Source organism: Perca fluviatilis, chromosome 3 (assembly GCF_010015445.1).
Source record: "Perca fluviatilis chromosome 3, GENO_Pfluv_1.0, whole genome shotgun sequence".
Taxonomy (NCBI): Eukaryota; Metazoa; Chordata; class Actinopteri; order Perciformes; family Percidae; genus Perca; species Perca fluviatilis.
This window is the reverse complement of record NC_053114.1, coordinates 16,596,312-16,622,510: the sequence shown is the minus strand read 5'-3', so window position 1 is coordinate 16,622,510 and position 26,199 is coordinate 16,596,312. Positions and strand designations below refer to the sequence as shown.

The 26,199-nt window shown below is 39.8% G+C and overlaps 1 protein-coding gene across 4 annotated transcripts in view; it reads right to left on the bottom strand.

Moving 5' to 3' along the window:
• The window catches only part of glceb (glucuronic acid epimerase b), a 61,463-nt gene that overhangs the window by 20,337 nt on the left and 14,927 nt on the right, over positions 1-26,199 (bottom strand). For 2 of the 4 annotated variants that reach the window (XM_039795178.1, XM_039795181.1), the window contains exons 2-3: positions 17,766-17,879; positions 2,531-3,060 (exon numbers count right to left, since the gene is read on the bottom strand). In XM_039795178.1, coding sequence (XP_039651112.1) covers positions 2,531-3,047 — 517 coding nt within the window. In that variant the 5' untranslated portion in view covers positions 3,048-3,060; positions 17,766-17,879. Of the gene's footprint in view, positions 1-2,530; positions 3,061-16,159; positions 16,379-17,765; positions 17,880-24,907; positions 24,963-26,199 lie in introns of those variants that run through there. The other 2 variants (XM_039795179.1, XM_039795180.1) reach the window with 2 other exon arrangements.

Below are 26,199 nucleotides of genomic sequence, written 5' to 3'. Positions count from 1 at the left end.
GCGAGAGAAAACTCAGAAATAGTCTAGCTAGCTGTCTATTTACCATGCAGAGATCTGAGGAGTAGTCAACAATAGTCCTCATAAATCCACCGTTTAAAATTCCAACACAAAGAAAACGGAAAGAAACGGATAATACATGCATCTGGTGGAATTTCCTGCAGCAAACCCGGAAGTGGAATGCGAAGGATATAGACTAACTAGTCAGGTACCTCGCTCCCCACCGCAGGGAGACTTCTTTTCCCAGAGAACGGATGACCGATGTACAATCTGGTTTGCCATCTCCCAGTGTCTGCTGTCATCCCGGCAGGGATTGAAGCAGAGGGACCGTTGGATCTGTGCTGCAGCTGGCAGATTTTTTGTTCTATGTATCATCAAGTTTTGTTTATCTGGTTTCCCTTTTTGAATGACAAATAGATTACAGCCACCTGCTTGCATGGAGAGTTATTTCCTTATGCAGGCGCATAATGTACGTGGTGTAGAGCTGTTGGAACGAATACCGAAAGTCGAATATAATTTATAATATAATTTATTATTTATACTATTTAAATGCTGAAACTACTATTCAAATGTGACTTTTTATAAATATGTTGTTATGTTTTATATATCGTATACGTTTTATAAATAACGATAGCTAATCTCCCCCTTCTTGCCTTGGCCTACCCGCATGTGTCACTCATGTCACATCTGATGAACAGTAAGTAGGCAGGAGTGAGAAACACAAGGCACTGTGATATCTAAGCTAATGTTACACGTACCGAGTAACGTTAGAACAACATTACGGAGCTAACGTTACGTACCTAGTAACGCTTCAACGAGCTTCATCGAGAAAGCTAAAGTTTATGTTAGCTTCCCTACAGCTGTCAGAGTTAGCTTTGACTTCATATATTACCTTCTTACAGTTGTATTCTCAGTAACGTGACAATCTGCAAGAAACAGGTTGCTTATAAATCACTAAAATAGTAGTGACAGCACAGTTTGGCTTAGTTATCAATGCCCATAGCATTGTTTGTTACTTAGTTTATGACAAATTGTTTCGGCTGTACTTTCAAACAATGTCATTGTGCTAACCAAGCACCATTAGCCTTTACAACAGAGCCGCTTTAATACACTTGTTAGATAATGTTTCATTACAGAGTTCTCTGTTGATTTTTGTTTGTCGCTGTGGAAAATGAATGTAAACAAAGTTGCATGCAATGCGCCATGACGTAGGTCCCCTTCAAGGCCAGGCCTTTGGCCAGGCTAATGTTAGAAGTCCCTCTAGTGGACAGAACGTGTAAAAATAACCACATGCTTATAGTGGCATTGACAATGCATAAGCCTGGGTAGTGTAGTACATATTAATAACAGCTGCATTTGAGCATTAAATATTCAAATATTTGAATATAAAAAAAAAAACTTGAAAAACTTAAAAATTTGAATGGTATTATAGAGGAAGATTGACAGCTCTAACGTGGTGGTTGCCCGTAGTCTTCACAATGTGTTTAAGTGCAACTTTCTGGCCAAGAAGTTTCATGAAGTTGGCCTTCATTGTCACTAATTCTTTGCCGTGTGCCTGGTGTGTCAGGGCCTTAAGGACTGTGGCCAAATATCTACGAATCTTCTACTTCAGTCATTTTCACTGATAACACTGACATGTTTAAATTTGGAAGGAACGTTTTGGGGGACTTAAAACAACCCCTACATTTTGCGTTTCTGGTGTGATGGTGGCTCTAGCTATCTGGCAATTAAAAGATTAATAATGAATATCCATTTTGTAATTTCAGGCAAGTATAGAGGGTCAGTTCTTAAAGTGAGTGGGGCATGGAACTATATTGATGACAACGTGGTTTGAACTAATAGCCTTTTAAAATGAGCTATTGATCCTTCCTGGTAATTATTTTAAAAGGAACCTTGAAGAGAAAACAACTTTGAGGATGGACTCAAAGTGTGAAGGAACAGGGAGGGATACACTCACTTAACAGACATCCAGCAGCAAGATATCTATACAAAGTGCTGCCTGTGTCTAAGTGAAGAAAAGATACATTTTTAAATTGACTTCACACAAATCACACTTGATCGTGTTCAAGAAAGGCTAATAGCGTTTGGGAATGGGTGGTAAAGATTGATCAGGTGCTTTTGAAATTTGATCTCTCTTTTTAATCAAGTCTTGACTCACTTCCTCACAGATCAAATAAGAGAATTTACGATGCATCACTTTGTTGGAATAAACCTCATTAAGCAAATCATATATTTCTCTTTGACAAAGGGTTTATTAAACATCTAAAAAGAATTAAAGTTTAAAATCAAATACACTGGTGGGTAGCTTTGGGAACCATGAAATGGAAAGTACCATTGATAAGTAAATCCAAACTGTAATGTGAAACATACCTAATAAATGCTTTGCATGTTTGTTGTAAATTGACTGTGTATTTGCATGTTATTTAATGCTCCTGTATCTTGTGTTATTATAGGAAAAAATGCCTGCACACTGACACCCCCCCACCTTCTCCTTATCCCTGTGATGAACATCATTAACAAAAAAAGGTCTTACCTTCCATTCCACTTATACACTTGACACGGTCACGGACCTCCACATTGTATCCCTCAAATGACATGAAGACTCCATTGGGGTGGTAGGGCTCACGCTGTGCGTAAACCTTTGAATAGCTGTGCTGGAACTCAAACCGATCGTAGCCGTCGTACTGCGCCACTTTGCCGTACACTTCAAAGTATTTTTCCATCCAACTGAAGGGCAGGTATATCTCGCCGCCCTCCCGCCGGCCTTTGATTGTAGATTCATCATTGATCAGGCAGTCGATTTCTTCATACTTGATCCCTGCGACAACCCCAACAACAGGCGGGGGCTCTGGAGGTTGTGGAGGGTGTTGCTGGCTGCTGATACTAGCATCCCCCACCTTGGGACTTGGAGCAACCAAGGCAGCACGGGGAAGGAAGCGTAGGGAGGTGTCACTGGAGCAGCGGTTCCACAGCAGCACAGTGATGAGTGTAAAGAGGGCACAGATAACGATCAGGGTCTTGTAGTTCACCCGAGCAGCCAGGCAGCGCATGGTCACAATTCACCTGCATGACACAAACACAAGAGTTCATTAGAAGCATGATGTATGATTGATCATTTGTCGAGAATCTACAACTCTCAGCACTGTGGCCTTGCAGCCTTATTATTTATTTTTTTAAAGTCCATCAAACACTCTCATGATATCCCACTTAATCACCATTATTAGAGAGCAAAGGTAATGTGGAAAGGTGCAAATCTAAATGCAGTGACGTTAACGTCAGTACATAACATCTAATGCAACTTCCATAACAAGAGTGAGTAAGTTTACATGCATAAAAGAGACCGGGTAACTGTAATATCTGCCTTTGCATGCAGCAGATTAGTAATCACATTTCTCCTCTAGCACTGACTTGGAGCCATGACTTCACAAGATACTTTTTATTGTCCGAACACTTGGACTGACACTGACTGTGCAGTGAGAAGGAAATGCTGTGTATGGGCACAGTGCAGTTTGTTCTTTTAGCAACAGTGGGTCTGAAGTTCACAAATAGTTAAATGTTTAGCAGTGAAAACGGACTTACCTAGACTTCTAGACTTTTTAATAAGATAATTTTAAAACAAGAATGCATTGCTATGTGTAATGATTTTTCCTTTGATCCTGCAGCATTTCTGTTACAGCAGGCCCTGTTTGAAGTCTTTGTCATTTGAACCCTGTATACATGAACAAGACATTAGCTTTCTCCAGGAGAATTCTACCTGGCGAAATCTCTATTCCCCTACCTCTATTACTGATTCAAGGTTTCTGGTTTACATGACATTTCAATAAATAAAACAAATCGGCTTGCTGGAGAAAGCTGACTGTAACCCGTTTACCTATGTACATGTCAATGCACACCGCAACATAACTGCTCTGCTCTTTTACAAATAATTAACAATAATCAGTGAAAAGTCTGTTGTTCAGTGATTCTCTCATGAAACGCTACACTACAAACCCAGGAGAATGCTTCTTGGAACAACTTTCCCTAAATAGAGGACAAGTTGTAATTTGTGTCAAAAACATTTTTGCTCACTTTTGTTTGGTGAGGACTGTCTAGCTGTAGATAAGTCAGAAGGACATGAGGAAAGAGTTGGTAATTGTAGAGTCTGTTGATAATTAAGTCTGTATATTTCAAACACCACATTTAGTGCGGTTGCACATACAAAATGGCAGGTTTGTGACCAATAAGAAGCTCTGGTATGTGCTTTGATTTGCCAGCGTGGCATGTGTGTCTCATCTAACAAACAAACAACCATATTCTGCAATTGGTCTTTTGGTGCACTCGTCCATCATTTTTTACATCTTGTTTTCGGATGCTTTCAAATCCCCTTCTGCTCCTCATTCCAACTCGAAAACTCTTCTTTGCAGTTAAACACACACACGGGAAAATAGTCTTAAAAAGTATTAAACGCGTCAACATTTTTCCCAGTAAATATATTTCCGATTGGGCTATTGGAATGAAATTTAACCAGATGTCAGTAAGAAATCCACACATACAAAGAAATCCATGTACAATAAAGTGGAATGATAATGGGAATACATTTTTTTATTTTTATTTTTTATTTAACCTTTATTTATCCAGGTAAACTGTTTGAGAACAACTTCTCATTTACAAACATGACCTGGCCAAGAGGCTACAGAAATAAATGGAAACATACTCTACAACTATACATATACATGTCATACACATAACACACAGAACAAGCTATTAAAAAATAGACAGCAAAGAGAAAAAATAATTTTTTTATAAATATATGTGTATAAATATGGTTCATGTTTATCAGCAGGAACAGGAATCGACTATGTTGTTTTGTAGGTTAAGCTTAAAGGTGGAAATTGGGATTAGAGACGTAAGTTTCAGAGTATTTTGTAGTGTGTTCCAATCATGTACTGCTGCAAAGCGGAAAGCATTTCGTCCAAAGGTAGTAGAAGTAGGGGGGGTGCCAGATAGAGAGGTGACTTGCCCAGGATTGTCTTGTAAATGAAGCAAAACCAATGATGGAGCCGCCGTGTATGAAGGGAGGGCAAGCCCACCAATTTTTACAGGTCACAGTGATGAGTATGAAAAGGTGCATTAGTGGCGAAACGGATGGCTGAATGATAGAGTGTATCAAGTTTTTTTAGGGATGTATTTGGTGCTATTCTGTAAATAGTATCGCCATAGTCCAAAATTGGCAATACTGTCATCTTAACAAGGATGCATTTGGTAGCATGAATAAAGGAAGCTTTATTGCGGAAAAGAAAAGCTAGTCTAGCTTTGACTTTAGTTTTAAGGTTCTTGATAGGTGTAATAAATGACAAAGATGAATCCAACCAGATACCCAGGTATTTATATGTTTCGACATACTCTATAGCCATACCGTTCATGCAGGTGATTGTCAATGGAGTCTCAGTAACAGGTTTTCGGCTAAAAAATTTTACATTTTGTTTTACTAGTATTAATACAGAGGTGAAGATTGTCAAAGAACTGTTCTATTGAGGTGAAACTTAATTTAAGATTGAAAGCTGCAGAGGTGAGAGAAGAACCAACTGAGTACAAAATGGTATCATCTGCATAAAGGTGAATTATTATGTCTGGTTATGTCATTAATGTATATAGAAAAAAGGATTGGGCCCAAGATGGAGCCTTGAGGCACCCCTTGTTGGGACCACCAGTGGTGTGAAATCTGATTTTAACCAAAGGTCTCAGATTAAACTGATCTCTGGATACAAGACACATGTGGAACATGTGTTCAGAGACAAAGAGCTCAGAGACAAAGACAGGCCTACTGGGAAGCGCCTCAGCCTGGTGAGTTCACACCTCTATGTGAAAGTCCCAGCCAGAGGGGACAGCTGGCAGGAAGTCAAAGAACTACAAGATTGTAGTCTTCAGACTTTCAAGAGTTTTGAGTCTTCCTATTGGGCAGCGGTACCATAAACACAGCATGAAGTCTTGACCTATAAATAAGCCTGATCACCAAAAAATCCTTTGTTCTTCGCTCGCAACTCACGTTGCTGACAGGAGACGCGCAAGCGCTTGTGCTAACTTCCATTTTCTGGGGAAGGCGGATTTAATTTCAGTGGATCCTTGAAAACGCACCAGTGTTTTCATATCTGCAGTGAGAAGGAAACAACGTTTTTCTTTCTCAAAGTCGACTAAACTTGCCCCTTTCTGGCTTTTTGGAGGGAAGTTTCTCCGTGGCCGCTGACGAGCACCAGGGACCCGTTCTGTTTCATTTCTGTGGAAACCTATGGACAGTAGGGGTGGTACGGTTCATGAAAAAACACCCGAACCGCTCGGTTCGCTAGTCTCGGTTCGGAGCGTGTGTGTACCGCACGGTTTGTCAGTACACTGTTAAGCTGCACTAACCTCTTACTGCCGTAGTGCCCACTTTATACACCTATGTTAAAACAGTTACTGGAAATGACGAGCGGGATGGGCGTGACAAACGCAACCCATGGCAGCTGATTGGACGATGTGACGCGATCGTCCAATCAGCTGCCATAGGGCTGGCTGGTCCCTAATTTCAAAGCCAAACTGTCATGGCGGCTCGTTCAGAATACGATCTCATATTCTACTAAAATAGTTCACCGAAACGTGTTTCTGAAAACATTTTAAGCGAGAAATAGGCCGTGCAGTTGCTGAATCTGTCTTCATTTCAGATCGACAAAGGTCAGTTTAAAAGATTTTCGTCAGATTTTGAGAGACACCGGCCAACCGCCCCGCCTAAGTGGAGTTGGGTGCCGCTGCACGTCACGTCACCTGCAGAAATGTCAAGTGGGAGAGAGGCTGCCCAGAGCTGTATGATGCGCCAGCGTCGTTTATAGTCTGGTGTGTGGGAACATTTGGGATTTCATGGTACCTATGATGAAATAAAACAATATAGAACTGCCACTGTGTGCATGTTTTGTGCAACATGCATTCAATATGCTAATTTTAGCTATATATCATATGCTGAAGTATATTCTGGAGCGTTAAAGATTAAAAGAAAAAATAACAAGAACCGTACAGAACCGAAAACCGTGACCCTAAAACCGTGATACGAACCGAATCGTGGGTTTTGTGAACCGTACCACCCCTAATGGACAGGAACAAACGGACTGAACACACCGTAAAAAGGCTGACGTCTGGGCAGAGATAAGTAGTGTGTTTATTAATGAGCAAAGGGTTCGCTACCACTTAATGCAATTAATGTGATCTGTGATTTTAATTATGTACTGGCCTATACGTGATTATTAATCTGTTTTCTGTGAATGTATCATTGATCACAATACTGTTGATTAGGTTGTGTTAAGTAGCTTGGTAAAACCGTAATCGCTACCTGCTAAATCACTCCATTCACAGAGTTTAGTTACTGTCCGCGAGATAATCGCGGTGAATCAGCTGTTAGCCACTGGAGTGGTTATAATGACCAAAGTTTCCCTCGGTAAATCAAAAGTCTCAGTCTGTCCTAACTACACGTGGGGTCCAGACCTGGGGGGCTGAGGGAGTTGGCCATTATCGATAACTAAGATCAGAGTGTTTTCCTCCTTTATTCTGTTCCTTTCACTAACACACACACACACACACGGACACAAGCTAGCCACGTAGCTCCCGAGCTAACACTGCTAGCTTAACCACGTGGGGTTGCCTAGCAACCCCCCCCTCGACCTGTTCAACCCCTCCTCGTGCACCCAGCACCACTATCGCCCTCTTGAGGCTAAATAGTTTTGTGCAGCTCACAGGAGTAGCCATTTTGGGAGTCGTTTTGTGTTAGAACTACACTTCGACACCGCCCCTCCTCTTTCTAACACACACACACACACACACACACACACACACACACACACACACACACACACACACACACACACACACACACACACACACAGTTTTGTTTTTGCTTTGTTTTGGGTTGTGATACTGAAAAAGGTATATAAGTTTATTATTGAAGGATTATTGATTAGCTACTGATAATTGTGACGTTAATAAATCTTATTATACTTAAATAGCAGTTGCTGGTGATTATTTGTGTACTTGTTGTGATAACTGCTGGTCGAATGGGTCCGCGCTCGAAATCACCCCTTCCTTTAATTCTTTTTAAAGGATTACTACAGAAATGAGACTGTTACACAGTTTGATTATTGGTCCCTGACTTGCAGGGTGGTGCCCCGTTTTGATTGTTCGTCGATTTGATAAAGTTATTAATAACCATATTCATAACTTCATTAATATTGATAAAACATATTTGATAATTTGCCAATGATCAAATCTGTACCCTACGTGTATCCTACACCCTTTAGAGATGGTAAGTGGATCTGACATGATGGTTTCAGCCTTCAATTGCTGAACACGGTTGGTGAGATAACTGGCAAACCAATCACAGGCAGAGGTAGACAGACCAATACTGGAAAGTCTATGTAAAAGTATCCTATGGTCGACGGAGTCAAAGGCCTTGGTGAGGTCTATAAAGGTGGCAATACAGATCTGCTTACTGTCTAATGCTGTAATTACATCAATTACATAAATATTGAAAACTTGAAGAAAAAAGGGAAGCCAATAAACCAGCTGAAATCTGTCAGTATTTAGGAAGCACTGCCCCCTATTAGTGCAAATTAATATCAGCTGGATTAGTCCTAATTGGTGGCCAATAAAAAGGTTTCTCATTACGAAGGTGTCACTCAAGAAGCATTTCATGATGGGTAAAAGCAAAGAGCTGTCCCAAGACCTTCGCAAGCTTATTGTAGAAAAACATATGGATGGCATTGGTTACAGACGAATATCTAAACTTTTGAAAGTCCCAGTGAGCGCTGTTGGGGCCATTATACGGAAGTGGAAAGAACATAATTTCACCATTAACCGGCCACGACCTCACAAGATTTCTGACAGAGGAGTCCATAGAATACTTAGAAGAGTTATCAAAGAACCAAGGACCACTCGCGGAGATCTTCAGAAAGACCTGGAAGAAGCAGATACAGCGGTTTCAAAGAAAACAATTAGTAATGCACTCAACCGCCATGGCCGCTATGCACGCACACCACGCAACACACCACTGCTCAAGAAAAGGCATGTGGAAGCTTGCTTAAAGTTTGCTCCACAACATCTGGACAAGCCAATGATAGTGGGAGAATATAATCTGGTCAGATGAGACCAAAATCAAACTCTTTGGCTGTCATAGCATACACCATGTTTGGAGGAGAAATGATCCCAAGCACACAGCCAAGGAAATGGCCCAGTCAATCCCCAGACTTGAATCCAATTGAAAACCTGAAAAGAACTGAAGATCAGAGTTCATAGAAGATGCCCCGGGAACCTTCAAGATTTGTGTGGAAGAATGGGCAAAAATCACAGCTGAGCAATGTGTGATACTAGTTTCTTCATACAGGAGGCGTCTTGAAGCTGGACTTATTTGTTTTGATAACTTTGTATGTGTGGATTATGTGGGTTGTTACGGACTGGTAAAAATGCAATGCCGATAGCCCCATCAGAAATATCTTCACTGAGAAAAATGTTGACGCGTTCAATATACATACATACATACATACATACATACATACATGTGTGTGTCTATATATGTATACAGTATATGTTTATAGGTTTGCTGATGGCCCAATTGAATATGAAAGAAGACCTCAAACAATGCAATGAGATTGGATGTTACTAGATCAATCAGTCTGGATCCATGTTTTCATGTCCTCTGTGTTTCTCTGGCATTTTCACCAAGCCAGTGAGAAATCAATATGCATACTGAGGTCTTCTCCTCCACACTAATTACAGCTTACTGCTTTAAAAAAAAAAAGAAAAAAAAAAAAAATCACTATTGCAGTGACGACAGAGCCAGGTCCTCTGATGACAGAGGAAGGAGGAGGAAAATCACTGTTCCCCAAGTTCATTTTAATAAACCAACCTTAAACTAGACACTGGCAAATGTCACCTCAATTAATGTGCACTAATTGCACAATAGCAATGCCCTACAGCATTGCAGAGTCAAATTATAGTGCTGGCAGTCTCTTGAAAAAAAGTTAATCGCTTAGATGACTCTTACTAAATAGGAAAGTGGACTTCTAGAGTGCTTAAACAAGCAAATGTTGAGGGAGTGCAAGTTGTGGAAGATGAAGAATAGCCTCCCATTAAATCAAGGCTTTTAAAACGATAAAAGCCAAACACTGAATTTAGGCTTTGCTTGTGTAATAAAGGGGTTGAGATGTGTCCACTCAAATATGCGCAGAACAAGTACACAACTGAATTATGTTTGTTCCACAAGAAAGAGAAAGAAAGAGAAGTAGAAAAGATAATTATTTTCTTCCATATAAGCTCTAGATAGACATTTTGCGGATGTGTTCCAGTCGGTGGTACCTCTGTGGAGACCACCCTGATTATTTCCACACATAAAAACGGTCATTGATATTCAGAGAAATGTTGGTGCTGCTTGGTGCAGTGATGAAAGATTGGGCCGACAGCCCCGACAATGCTAAAAATGCAAGGGAGAGGGCCTGGGGACTGCACCCTGAAAGATAAGTAGGACCGGCCCTGTCAAGTAACAGACTATAAATAATGGGTTATTTTTATAGTGATTCGTTGCCGCTGTTGAGCTCAGGCTCAAGGTGGATAGACATGGGCTTAAGCACTGCAGCATGGAGAGTATCCTAATGGCTCGCGCTGACCACGAGACGATTCGCCTAAGCCATGTCCCATTCCCTGAACGAAACCGAAACGCAACAATAAGCACACTAGAAGAGGAGTTAATGTCACAAGTTACAAGATGCAGTTGCTCATCAAAAATCATGAATTTTATGATTCAGGTGTTATCTGTCTATTTCTCATCCACATCTGACACATAAATAGACATTTTCTCATTTACCACCTGGTTCAAACTAGTTGGAGAGGTTGAAACCTGAGGTCTACTAATAACCATCTAGAATGATGGAAATTTCATTTTAAAGAGCAACAGAAAGGGAGAAAAAAAAAAAAAAAAAGACAGTTTACATGACTTAACAAGTTCAACTACAGAAAAATGTAACTGCATTTGTTCCATTTTTTTATTGCAATAAATTAAAAACAGCAGATAAAACTCAGCAACATTTATAATAGCGATGCGATACGTGACAGTGATATATTTGGCAAGGCGTCTTGCAAATATCAAGCCTATATCAATCTATATCAAATATCAATCTTCTCACAGCAAGGTAGCGATAGGGCATGTATTCTGACCTGTTTGAAAACGGGAGCTGGCTCTCAATCAGTAAGTTAAATGTATTCTAAAGCTGGGTCATTGCTTCATTTATTCTGTTGCTTATCCATATTAACTCGTTCCATGTTAGATTTCATCCCGTTTACGGGGAGGAAACATGTAATACCGATTCCAGGAGATCACTGAAAGCAGGCGGTAAGTGTATTGACTCTGGAACAATAAAGAGTTCATACAAAACTACATAGACTGGAAGGCTGGGAGAGTGATAGGCTGCTATTCATTGTGAATGGGACACGTTGACACAGCGCAGGGGAGATCTGGCAAAACGATGCAGAATCATCCAGCAATAGAGTTGAGCCTGGCTCGACTTTTGCTGCATCCCCACATTCCTGGTGGATTATTTTGTCACAGGAATATAGTATTGTTTACCTTGCGATTGTAGCGACGAAAGATAAAAATTGCTGCCATCATAACTTTTCCTGAACGTGTAGTGCTTTGGCTTTTTTTGTGATAAACATTGAAATGCATTAATCTTTTACTCAAACTTAAACAAGGCAACCCCCAATAGACAACCCACCCCCACCTACGCAGGACGCTGCGTTGTTTTAATGCAGGGCTGTTTTCGGAATCTCTGCTTAGGCAGGTTTTTTTTTTATGTCCTGTTAACTAAGTTGACAATAATAATTCAGTTTAACACTGTTATTTCTCCTCTTGACTGTGTTCCCACAAATAAGGATGTTTGTAAATCACATCTGCTGCTTTTGCATGAGTTAATTACAAGACAGCATTTAGCTAGTTGCTCAGACAGTAGCTGCATAATGTCTCTGGTGCATTTCTGACCCAAATTAATTTACATCTATCGGGAGAAAAAAAGACAATTGTTTATTCAAAAACTTAGAATGACTTGTGCTTAGGTTTTCCGGACAAGAAATCTCTTCAGTTGTTTGAATAATGACTGTCCTCTCTCAGTAGCAAAGACAGGAGTTGAGTGGTGTGTTATACGACCACAGAAGCTTTTACGGAGGAGGTGAGAGTGAATGGATACAACAGGTATGAATGAAACACTGGAGGCTGCAGTTTGTCTCCTTGGGCCCGTTTCAGGAAGGAGGTTTAACAAACTCTGAGTCTAACCCTGAGTTTTTGGTTCCAGAACAGCTGATTTGAGTTGGTTCAACGAACTCCGAGTAGGTTCACTCAGAGTTAAGCGCGTGCACCACCACTACAAAAAGGCAGCATGAATGGAGCCATGATTACGATTCACCATGGCAACAACCACAATGTATATTTTGTAAAAAAAAATAAAAATAAATACGCAGTTGCTGCCAAAGAGCGAGAATTAGCTTGGAAGAAAATTGCTGCTTGAGTCAATGCATAAGTTCCAATATAGTGTATACATTTCCTATTTAATCACAAGTATAATATTACTGGTGATAACTGGTGGAATGCTATTGAATCTCTAATCTATTTCATTTGGGTGCAATCCTGCAGGCAAATAAGTCCTAGGCCCACTAATCCCATTCTGAGGTTGCAGCATTAGCAGAATTATAATTTATAATCATTTATTTCAAAAAGGGTTTTACATCATTCACCTTCAATACTGTGGAACTCCTTTTTAATGGCTCTCACTGATTTGTGTCCAGGGAACACTACAACAACGTATCAGAGCAATACGCACTTTTCTGATGGCTCTGAATGTGGCTTTATTAATATGCTCCCTCTCATCAATGTTGAAGACTGCCGTTTGCAAAAAAATGTATTAGGACACAAAGAATCTGCTGGGATGTAAGAGCATGTCCTCAATGGGTAACGTTATTGAGGATTGATAAGGTTATGTAGGCTACATATCTGATGGACTGAAGAAAAGAAAATGATACCACTCAAAAAAGGTAGTTATCTGAAAAATGCATCTAGCCGAGGCCTCAATATCATCTCCCGACGTATAATCAACCCCCTAACTTAGAGCTTCTTCATCCTTGGGATTGTCGTAAAATGCTATGTTCGAGAATTTTTTTTTTGTCATGCAGATGACAAAACTGCGCTAAAATGCGCCTGATACAGACTGAATGAATGAATGAGGAAATGAAAGAGCGCTGTGTCAGAGGCAGGAGGTTTATTGAAGAAAACCTGCTCCCGACCAGGTTAAGTTCACTGACTCAGTTACCATAGTAACTGGCTCTGAGGTTAAGTTACCTCTCTTTCTGAAACGGGCTGGAGTTACCCCTCTATCTCAGGTTTGATTAACCTCCCTTTCTGAAATGGAAACCTCAGAGTTTCCCTCATCTCAGGGTTAACAAACTCAAGAGTTTCCACTAAACCTGCTTTCTGAAATGGGCCTCTGTTCCCTACCAATGTCCAGTTTATTTATTATTTTTTACTATAAAAGGCAATCTTTCCCTAACCAAGGCCACAATCTTTAGCTAACCTTCAAGTTGTTTTCAGACATAAACCATAGTGGTGGAATATCAGAAAAAGCTTTGGAACAGTAGCACGCATCAGTTTTATTTTATTGTTTAGGTATCAGGGCATGCTTATAAGATATGCACAGACCTTTGTGTAATCCACTTGTTATCAGCTCAACTCAGAAAGTGTTTTACAGATATAATCCCTCTGGTAATAACACTGTTTTTATCTGGAAGGAAAACTACGCGGACATAAAAATATATAAAAAAAAGACAGATGCAACTGGACAGCAGGTTAAAGACAATCCTGTTGGAGGATAAAAGTATTCTATGCTTGACAGATTAAGGAAAAAGACACTGGAAAACAAAAGCAGCTTTTCAGTTTACGTGCACCCAGTGTCCTACCTCAAGAAATTGAAAGCCTGAAATAGCAGGGAGTGACTTGTTGAGGCTTTAGATTTTTATATGATGGCATCATTCTTTGTGGATACCTGAATAATCAAACCATGCAAGGAAGAGAAAAGGTATGAAGGAAAGCTTTGGCATGCGGTTTTTTTTTTTTTAATGAATCAAATCCAGTTCCCCTTGTGCACCCAAACACCAATATTCCACCTACTGTTTCACAAACCATGAGGCCTGTAATTGTTGCAACATTACAGTAGCTCTGGGGTCAATGATGACCGAACAATTCATCAATTGAGAAATTAATCATCAGCTTCATCAAAAATGACAACAGTCTTAAATTCGGTACAGTATGCTAACATTTACAATCTGCTGGTAAATCCCATCTGAGCTTAATGATCTCAGGCTGGCAAGTCCTGATGCGGACAGTTCTACACTGTAGATGCTTGAGCAAACATTGCTTCACTGACAACAGGATGAGAAACTTCACAGTCTTGAATTCCCAGGGTGCTTGCATGTCTAGCTTTTTTGCTGCTTCTGCAGATCAGCAAAGGCTTGAGACTTTGATTGTGAGCATTTGCCTTTGAGGCTGTGATGGACTAACATATGAGGGATCTCTGGGTGCCCTGATGATTGCTTCATCAAATGCAGCAAGTGATCCCCTGACTTAAAACTACAAGTATTAATTCTGACAAATGCAAATATTTGGATGTCTTTATCCCCCCAAATCCCTAATAACGAGGCTGGAGAATGTCTAGCAGGCAACTAATACTACAATGTTTTTTTAATGATGAGAAAGGGTTAGGCTAGGTGTTCAAATGTCAGCAAAAAGACACTGTAACTTTGTTAAATGCACTTTGAGTAAAACCAGCTACTAATCTCTGTCCTGGTCCCCAGTGCAGAATGTATAACATTTACAACATGATGAAACTGCTGCAGCAGTGAGCATAGGGATGGGTGAATGGAGTTGTTTTTCTTCTCCTGCTGTCCTCTGGTGTAAAAATCATGAGCAGTCATCACAGCAATAAAAGCGGAGTGCTCGTGAGGCACCCTTGGGGAGCTATTGGAGTAGAAGCCCGGTGTATGCGTGAGATGCAGGTGTTGTAGCCCTAACTAAACTCCTGACATTTTCACTGCTCTCCTCAACGGGTGAAGTAAGGTAGGGGTTTGAGACTGCCTGTAAATTATCAGCTGATGCTGCTGAAGCATGTTATCCCCTGTAGAGATGGGATGGATAGTGTGTGTGTGTGTGTGTGTGTGTGTGTGTGTGTGTGTGTGTGTGTGTGTGTGAGCCTGATTATGATACTGTGTAGGCATCGGGGTGAATTCAAGGCAACAACTGACAGGGGAAAAATTACATTGCATATTTATTCCACAGCCATTTAGTATGTGAGTTGAGCTAAATCTCTTTTTTGATGCTCACATTCTTGTACCATTATACATTTCAAACAATTCAGAGTTTTGGTGAACAACATAAACAGATCTGTCGGTCACCAAAATATGTTAACACTCCCTCCCAGGCATGATTTACTAAATTTCTACAACTGACTGATCCCAGGAATTAAGAAAGTATTAGAACTTGTTGCATCATAAAAGGTTGAGTCACAAATATAAAAGCCAGCACTGATCTGAGGTCAGTTATGGAGTAGTTAACTTTTACATTCAAGATGCACCTGAGCCTTTAAAGAGGTACAACTGTAAGTCTCTTGTGATTGTGTAATACGGCAATAAGTCAGGGTTAATTGAACCCGCTTGTTAGTAAAGTATACTTAGTAACCACAGCAAGTTAACCATTGTCATTTTATAAATGTTGTGCAGTGTCTGCAGTTACAACTGTCTTCAGGACTGCTCTCTCTCTCTGACTGCAGCTGAAACCACAGCACTGCAGCCACGGCAAGCAGAGAGGTCTGCATATTAATGGAACGGGAAATCACTAAATCCAAAGACACCAATGTTGCAACTGACAATTAGTTTCATTATAACCAAATCTTCAGAATATCTTCTAGATTAGTTGATTCATTGTTTGGTCTATATAAAATGACAAAAAATAGAGAAACATCATTTCATAAAGCCCAACATCCCGTCTACAAATGACTTACTATACTGCCCAACAGCCCCTAACCCAAACATATTCAGTTTACTAAAACATAAGACAAAAGAACCAGTAAATACTCACAATTGAAACTGGAACCAGGGAATGTTTGCTTGAAAAATAACTTAAAATGATTAACCATTTATGAAAATAGATTCTGAGTGACACAGTTACACAGTTGGTATGATCCATCGGGCCATCGTGAATCTGTAAAACATGCACTAAAGACCAAAAACCTTGGCGTTACTCCAGGCCTGCAAGTAAGGTACAGCGACCTTTCTTCATGCATCGCTTAAAAAAGAGGCCGATGCTCAGCTAACCTTCACCAAAACAACAGACCAACAAATAAACTTGCATCACTGCTCAATGATAAAGCTTTCTTTGGATGCAGCCTAGAAGTGAGTAAACTGCTTTAAAATTAATGCGCTTGTGCGTTTTATCTCTAGTAGGAGGATTAAGCAGGTCATTACCAAAAAGCTTATAACGGATGCCTACTGAGGGATTAAGCAAACTCATAATCAAATGGAGAGGAGACAAGAGAGGAAATGTATAAACAAGACCTTCTGCATCTAGAGGCAGGTCATGCCAGCTGTCTTGTCCTACAACATCACAGGAATAAATGTCGATCTAAAAAAGGATGCATAAGCTAAGTAACAAAGCATGCTAAAAGTAGAATTTAGTGCACAAGGTATACGTATATAAGTGCTGCAACAAGAATACGAACTGTGCCAACTCCAGCAGTTAGGGAGGAAATAGCACCGTACATCCATTGTGGGTTTGGGGTTTTGATAGTTCCTATTGATTTTAGGCTTGGGCAACATGATCTTGTTGTCAGATATCACTGCTTTCTAATGACACTGCATCTCATGTTTTTGTCAGTTAATGAAGTATACATGAAGCCTGCAGCCTAACCCCTTTGAGTACTATTACTCAAAAGTACCAGCCCCTCTTAATTTGTCATTATGAGCTTAGGGTTTACCAAACAACTTACAAATCAGCCAAGTTGTGCGACTAGCCAAACGCCATCATTAACTCTTTTGTATCGAATGTTAGGATTCCATTACTGAAACAATACAATTACTTCTTATAACTTGATTATCAAACAAATTGTACAATAAGTTGTGCAATATGTATCGACACTGTTACCAAGAAAATAACAAGTTCAATAAAGTATGTTCACTCTGGTTGTTAATGATTTCAAAATACACAAAATGATTATAAACACACTGACCGTGTGACATAGCGGTCTCAAATATCAGCCGTGGTATGAAGTGGTTGGACCATTATCCAGAGATTATAGTTTAAAGAAAATACCAGTAGAAAATTGCACTTTAAAATGTAACTGTCATTGTTTTTTTAGTGGTGCCTTTTATTCAATTCAATGTTCATTTTTTTCCAATAAAAGAATACTGAAAATAATTTCCTTTCATTTGTTTTAAATTCAACAAGCCATTTGTTTTATTTTATCAGCATACTGAATGCAGCAGAAAGGCAGAACTGAGTACACTTTAACAACCATTTATATATCGCAAGTAATCTCGCGATATTCAACAACATTATCGCATATTTTCCTCATATCGTGCAGCCCTAGTATAAATATATATTCTGTGTATACCAATTGGGACGTGAGGACCCTGATCATCAATGTACGTTGCCCTGACTGGAGGACTGTAATGATATTGATACTGACCTCTAATCCATTCACAAAGAAACGGCCAACTGGCTGGACATGCTGTCGACATTCACCGCAGAGTCTTTCCACAGTTCCTCCTCAGGTATTTTCTTCTTTCAGTTTCCTCAGCATCTATACATGACAGAGGAGAAAGTGGAATTCCATCATTGTGGCTTAAAAAAAAAAAAAAAAGGTCTGAATATAGACGCACACAAACATATTTCTAGATATCGTCGTTAATGCTGTTTCAATTTATGCGTGTGTCTTTTCTTTTTGTGAAAGATGTACATCTGTGATCATGTATTAAGTAGCCTTTAAACTTTGATTTAACTTGATGAGATTATAAAAGCTCTAAAAGCTAAAAAGCCCCGGATAGCAGCCCTTAGAACACTGGTTCTCGTTTTTACTGCTTGATCCTTAATTCAAAGCCATATCTACTCATCACAAGTTGCATGTCCACGAGTTGGTAGCAGTTGAATATTAGTCATTTTCCCTTCTCGGATTGTTTCGTTTGAGTCATTTTAAGAGGTAAACTATACTGTATTTTACAAAAAATATAACATGTAGGAGAATTTTGTGTTTTATTATTTTTTTACTCCATTTTATGACCCCTAGATTCATCTTGTGACTCCCTCTGTGGGTCCACCTGACTCACAGGTTTGGAACCACTTCCCTATAGACCTGTGTTGCTCTTTACGTCCAACCCAACCAAAGTTTCCACTGACAAAACATTTGTTACTCAACCACATTCATTTCCATCAATTTCAGATGCGTGCTTATTGCTATTCTGGGTCACATCATAGTGGAGCGTGACATTGCAATGAGGGAAAGTTGGAAACAATGGACAGGTTGCTGGTCTGCCACATGTTAAAGCTACATTGTGTAAGAATTACTCCCATCTAGTGTTGAGATCATATATCGCAATCAAATCTCTCTCGCCACGCAGTATTGCAACTACGGTAGCCTTCACGCTTCAAAAAGCGAAGGGGTACAAAAGGCCGTCTATCAGCCGTCATTGTTGGAGTTCATACGTTCTCTTAATACATCCATGAGTTCATGTCGGAGAGTGGCGCGGGCACGCGCGCCACCCGACGGAAAGGAGAGAGAAAGAAAAGGAGACCGCAGCAGTCCAGAGGATAATTAACTAGTTGGGATTTGGTGTGTGCCTCCAAAGCAGCTCCAATGTTCACTCTTTTTCCGGTCTCTTGCTCTTTTCAATATCAGTTTTCTTTTTCTGGGCGAAGAAGAATTTTTTGGGGATTTTGAATACTTGTGGTCCTCCAGGTTTCCTTCTTCAAACTTGCTGGGGCCGGGAAGCGACGATACCCATTAGCAGCAGCTGTGAGTCGAAAACGCGAAAGGCGGAGCAGTATAGCCTGTATGTCCCTTACCGGCTAACGTATTTCAAGATGGCGCATCATTATGGAGCGTCTACCCCAGTTCAAGTGCAAATGTAAAATTCCAAGCTAATAGGAAAACTTGAAATTGATGGTGGTGGCCAATATTCATGAAAAAGGACAAGTTTGTGAAGGGCAATACAGATTTTGATAATGAACAACTAGAAACGTTACACACTGGGGCTTTAAGTATTCACATGGCTGACACAATGTAAATAAGATTAGATAATCATGCAGAAGAATGACTTCCTCAGTAATCTGAACATCTTGGTCTATGCAGGCTCCACTTTCTTCACATACAATCCTTTAACAGGCTAAATGTTTCCAGAGGTAAATAATGAGTGATTGCTCCTGCACACTAAGCAGCTTTCAATACAAACGTTTGAGGGAAATTATTGTCTATTATTATTATTATTATTATTATTATTATCTATCAATTATCAACTGTTGCAATTATTTTTCATTGTAGGTAATTATAACCTTAAATCAATGCTCCACATACTCTGATACTATACATTTAGACAAGGGAACAAATACATAATTGTAATTGCAGCCATGATGAATTTATAGGCTTTCTGACAGCAGGGTCATTAATGTACAACCAATCTATCAGTGCAAATGCGCCGAGAGTGACATGGATACTTTACAATGCAATTAATCTCACCAATGTATTTCTAGCCCCTGTTGAAACCGGCTATTAAACTTAAGAAGGTGCTAAATCGCCACATCAAGAGCGAATATTGATCGTTTTATGAAATGTGCTTATTGACAAAGCACTTAAATTAGATATTGTAGAAATAAAACCAGCTGAGCTCCCGCTGTCATTGCATAGTAGACAGACAGAAGGCCAAACATATGACAAGATAACATTAATATCTTACAAAATAATGCAATCCAATTTAGAATAAGTTACAGGAGTCAAAGCGTGAAACTTAATTTAGATGAACATTTTTGCTGTTATCATTCTTTCTCAACTACAGGTTAAAGCCAGACCTGAAGAACGTGACAGTAAAATATTACAGAGTGCCGGTGGCTAGCTGAACCAAAACTCTGTCTATCCACCATTAACACACTACAGCTGGTCTGCTACATACAGTAATAAGCAGAAAGATCAGCTTTCCAGCCTTTTGTCTGTTATCAGATTTACTGTACCCCAAGCCTGGCTAGAGAAGCAAATTATTTAAGGCAATTTATGTTTAGACCCTGTAGCTACATCCTGCATATGATGATGTATATTGTCAAAGGTCTAAGAAACAAATTACATTCAATATTTCTGACATAATTATGCTCTGATGGCACAAAGGGAGGATGTGCACGTTTGTGTAACCTGCCTTCCTCTGAAAGATGGCACAGGCTGTACCCAGACAGAGTGAAAAGGAAGTAGAAATGTCAGCCGTCTTAATCAATATTCCCTGAGTACTGTATGGGCGTACTGATGCTTTTTTGAGTCAGGTGTGCTGCAGGCAGATGGCGAGAAGTAGAAAATGAGAGTTAACGTCAGCCTAGCGCAGCTCATTATTCCTGGAGCTTATCCTGCACCATTCCTGCCATCAATGCATTTTCTAGGCAACATTTCATTCTAGATATTTCCTCTCTCTGAACATCTGGAAATAGTGTTTTCTTGCTTAAAGAAGCATCTCAGTTGAGAGGCTGCACAGGCATCTACTTATACAGAAGCCAAAATCAGATAGTCAAGAACAACACACTAATCTATACATACCGGTTTTGTGGCCATTCAAAATAACATTAACAAAACAATAACAATTCTGTGTTAAACCAAAAGGACCTTCACACAGGCAGTGGTATCTGCTTTTCACTAAACACACAGAAGTCACAGGAGCTGAGTCTGCAAGTGTGGATGTGCCATTAGGGTTCTCAGTTAGGACTCTCTTTAATAGCCTCTGCGTGCAACAAAGATAATCAATTTATCTGATAATATGCACATGTTTAAAGTTTTAAAAAATCCTTTGTGGTTGTCCGCACACTTTTCGTTTGTTCAGACCTGCCCCTACTGCTAAAAAAAAAACCTAAAGGAAACACTGTACGTGTACCTAATAAGATGGCAGCTGAGTGTAAAATGAAGCTTATCAAAAAGGTGCAATATGTAATATTGACAGCTAGTGTTTAAAATAGTTACTGCAGTACAAATTCAAAATACTGGAGAGAGTTGTCTTCCCCGCACCCTCGTCCCCAGACTCGAAGTTCACGAAGGTTGCCAGGCTGAGACACACAATGTTGCTAGACGCTTGTCTCACATAGCCAGACATTACTTCACAGCACAGCGGAGTAGCTAACCCTATGCTGGCTATATCAACAGTCATAAAAGCCAGAGATCCCGCAGAGCTCTGTAGCCAACTGACAGGCACACTTTTTGTCTTAGAATTGCGGTAGGAACCGCTAAAAACAACACTACCTTGCTGTCCAGCTATACGGCCGCTGAACAGGCTACACGTTGTAAACAGCTGTGGCCCGCTTGCCTGGTCCTCCGGTAACGTTAGCAATTTAGGTTGGGTAGAATCAGACTATAAAAAAAAAAATCTCCATTGATCCTGTTTGTTTGTTTGCTGCTTTCATGGCTGTACTAACGTTACAGCTGTAGCGTGCTGGGTTGATGTTTTTACAGGTATGTCTGGCAACCCGTACCGGCTGTCAAACTGGGCTGTTGATAACAACACACAGGCCAAAACACAAACAGAAATTCCGTCACGGAACGGAAATTTCAAAAGGAGAAAATGCTGGCATTAGCATTGTTGTCACAAAAGATAGTATTTCAACTTAGCATGTTTCCTTAATAACATCTAATATCTGATGACATATTGGGGTAATTTGGGGATTTATTACAGTAAATAAATTACGTATTGGAACTTTAAGCTTCAGGAAAGACAAGTTGTGGTGCTACATTACACAGAAAAGGCCATGTATTTAATGAGTGAGATGAGCGTTCAGACATCCTGTAACTACATGTTTAAAATGAAATATGCAGTGCATCAGAATCTGTCTGATTTAGCTGAGCAGGTAATGGATTAGCAATTTTGCTCACCAATGTCCTGGAGGAAACCCTGCTGTATTTTTAAATTTGATTGTAACATGTGTGTAAAATATGGTTTTGTCTGGTTTTCAAAACATTCCTTATTGTACATGAAAAAAATTAAAAAGCAAAAAAGGAGTTGATGGACTGTTTGAGGTGTTCTGATAAAAGGGTACATCAAGGGCAATGCAAGCCAAGAAGCACTCCAGCTCCCCTTCAAGGTGGCTTAGCATGTGGCTCTCAAAGCTTAGCACTGTTCTGACACCATTTTCATAGCCTTTACATATTGTCCCATTTAATCGACCTTTCTCACGCCAAGAGTTGACACTTTGCATATGAATCATGAACATCAACTTTATGGCTCTCTCCTGTGAATGTATTTTGAACATTAGACTGAGGACATTCCTTTTACTGCGGCTTGACTCAAAGTGATATTAGGTCATTAATTATTTTAGTTGCTCCTCATTTGCTGCCATCCTGACACAAGCCTCCATCTACCAAGACTTGTAGTTGGGGTAAAAAGAGAGATGGAGACCCATCTGTTAGGCATTCATAACACATCCATTTTCTCTGGAGAGTCATTGGCTGGCCAAACACTGAATGATCGCACCACTGATGCCACCCCGGTGCCAGGCATCGTTGACCATCTGACGCCCAAAGCAATATCCAAGAATTCTGTTTGCGAAGTTAAGACCTCAAGTAATTGTGATTTTTGCTCGCAGAGCTGGAGCGAACTGATAAGATGTGATCACTTCTTATCACACTTTTCATCAACTATGCCTGTGTGTGTGTGTGTGTGTGTATATACACACACACACACCGAACAATCTGCTAATTTTTTACCCCCATTAATCGATGACAAAGAAAAGTAGCGAATCCTCACATTTTAGAAGCTAAAACCGGGGAAATAGGCTACTTGGCATTTTTGTTTGAAATATTACCTAAATGATGAATTACTTATCAAAATAATTCATTTTCTCTTTATAATTTTATTTCTGCAGTTTTATTACAGTTTAGTACAAAAGGTAGTTGCTGAATAAATGAAGCCTGCTCTTTTTCCAGGTGCTGTCTTCCAGTGTGTGGTCCACTCTGTTATGTGTGCGTACAAAGAGGAACCAAAAAAAAGTTTAAATATGTCATTGAAAAGGAGACAAAAGAATTTAAATTTTGCATGTTTTATACCCAATGTTAAATAAAAACACACATTTTAAAAATAACTGAACCTCTTGCTCATTGGATATTCATAATGACCTGTCAAAAGCGATTAAATTGAGACAATCTGGGTACACATTAGGGGTGCAAGATATATCGACTCAATATCGTTATCACAATATCAGATTGCGCAATATTATATCGAAAGTGACGCAATAAGTACGCAATATTTGGTGGAGCGCTGTGTCCCGTCCAATGGCTGTGTGGTTTAGTTGTGTTCGATGTAGAGCCCGCTTGAAACGCTATAATAATCATCATTTCATTGGCCAGTTACCGTGCCACTTGCACATGTTATTACACGTCAGCGCACGGGTCCACTACGTGACAAACCCTATGGAGCGTAACACGTGTGTGCATATTTCGACAGAGTGACAGTGTAAGTGAAGAAATAGATAGAGACAACTAAACGGAACGAATCAGAGAAGAGAAAGAAAAGTTTGTCCTGTTCTCTTTATTTATTTATTTTATACTGTACAACCAGTAAAACATGTCCTGTTCTGTAGACATGGTCCTTATTTATTTATTCAGGTTGGACCAGTCCAATATGACTGTCAGTTGAAATAAACCTTGGGTTGCATTTGCTATTTTGATGCGTTTTCCCGTAACTATTTTACATGTTTATTTTACAAATGTTTAAAAATATCTAAATTAATAACAATATCGCAATATTCATAAATCGCTATCGCAATATCACATTTTGTCAATATTGTGCAACCCTAGTAGCCTACATATTATGAACTGCAATGAAAAGACTACAATGCTTCTATATTAATACTTGTCTAATTAAATCAAAGAAATAGACCATAAAACAACATATTGCATTGCCAAAATAAAGATCTTTAATTCAAATTAAAAAAAAGCCACAAACATGGGCGCCTAATCTAGTCACCAATGCTAGGCATATTCTCTCAAAGCACAGGCCCCATGCCAACCTCTCCCAACTCTCAAAACATTAGGGTCATTTTCACACTGGATTTAGCAAACAAAGAGTGTTTCAGTGGGCCTGCATCACATGCTGGGAGATGCGTTGTGGTCGTCACAAGTGTTCTGGGATATAGACAGTAAATTCTGACGTTATTTAGTAGTACTTTGCATATATTTAGGGGCTGTCGCTCCCTTTTTGTGCCCAGATTGGGTGCCGCTGTACACTCACGGTTTGCTCTCTTCTTTCCCATGCAGAGACTATTTTGCCATGAAACGACATACTTCCACTTCCACTAATTTTTGCATTAAGTCATTAGATCACGGTTACATCAACGTTAGAGTGACAAAGTGAAAGGGTGTGGCAACAAGCACAAACAGGCTCTGGGGAGGCAGGTGGAGTCAGTGCGCAAACGCAGTACAAAGAGAAATGAAGCATCTCTGAGAGCCACTCCTGCTTTGCACCCTAACTCTTAAGTGAAGAAACAGGATGAAAGGATAAGACTTGGAATGGGAGGCGTCAAAGGCAAGCTCGCAAGAGGAAGCCAAGATGAAAGTAAAAAAAAAAAGAGTTTGGAAGTTTTTGGAAGCTGAGTAAATACCCTTGGTGCCTGTCAAGACTCAGTGGTGCTCTCTGTAGTGAACTCCGCTTTCATTCTGCAAAAGAAGCCAATGAAAGACTTCACCATTGGATTCCAGCAATAAGTCATTTCACAGAAGCATTAAATAAACACACAGCAACCTTTAGCAACAGTAATTAACGACTTATGGTAGAGGAATTATTAACGATCTCATACGAAAGCTGAAATTGTACACTTCCATCCACCAAACAAGTGTCAACATGATACTTAATTTACCACAGATATTTCAGTTCTCTGTTAGCCCAGAGTTGAAGCTCATCGTCCCGTTTATTAAAATGGATTAGGGTTGCTGACGATTATTTTATTACCGATTAATCTGCAGATCATTTTTTCTTGCATAATCGACTCATAATTTAGTCTACCAAATGTAAATTAAATTAATCAAAACAAACACAAACTAGGATTTTGTGACTCCAGGAATCCAAAAATCTAAATAAATGAATAAAAAAAGCCATACTTAAGAGTGCACAGAAACATATTTTGTCTTTGAAAGGACAGAGGATGGACACTGGTACAGAAAGAAACCGACACGTATCCGACGGTACAGCTCTGAACTTGTTGGTTGCACAGACACCTCGGTGTGAGCTCGGAAAAAGCAGAGGGCTGTGCCCCAGCTGCCTTTCACATGAAGACAAGACTTGCATCTTCAGAACCTTGTTAGTTCTCTGAAAAGGCCACCGACTAGTTTGGAATATTAAGCAGCTCATGCTGTCGGAAATCAAAAGGATTTTGGAAGAGAGTGGGAAGCTTCAAAAAGGCTTTGATGGTATATATCGCTCAATCTCCTGCAGATATGATGGAATGAAGAAATAAAGACAGGGGAACAAAGAGTTTCTGAGAGAGGAGGGTGGCAGAGGTTACTCTTCTCCTCTCGGAATTCTGCATATATTTTCATTATTCCTCAATCAGAGACTCGTTCTTAAAATGTCAGGACTTCTGACTGAAAAGATAGATTACACGGGAGACAAAAATAGAAAAGAGGAAAGTGGGACACTATAATGTTTCAGGTGATTTATCACAACAGGCACTCTCAAGTAAGGCCGTTGTCTCACTTTCTGTAACGTCCAAATGCAGACCACATTTACAGCATTATTAAGTAACGCCTAGCATCACTGCTTCTTCACTTCGTGTCGAAAAGGAAGCGTGTGTAAATATGGAAATTTAAAAAACGTACAGAGATTTTTGGATGACATGAGATTCTGTTTCTGGGTCTGTGCTGGGAGGGGGAACAGTAATGGAAATATAATGTTTCC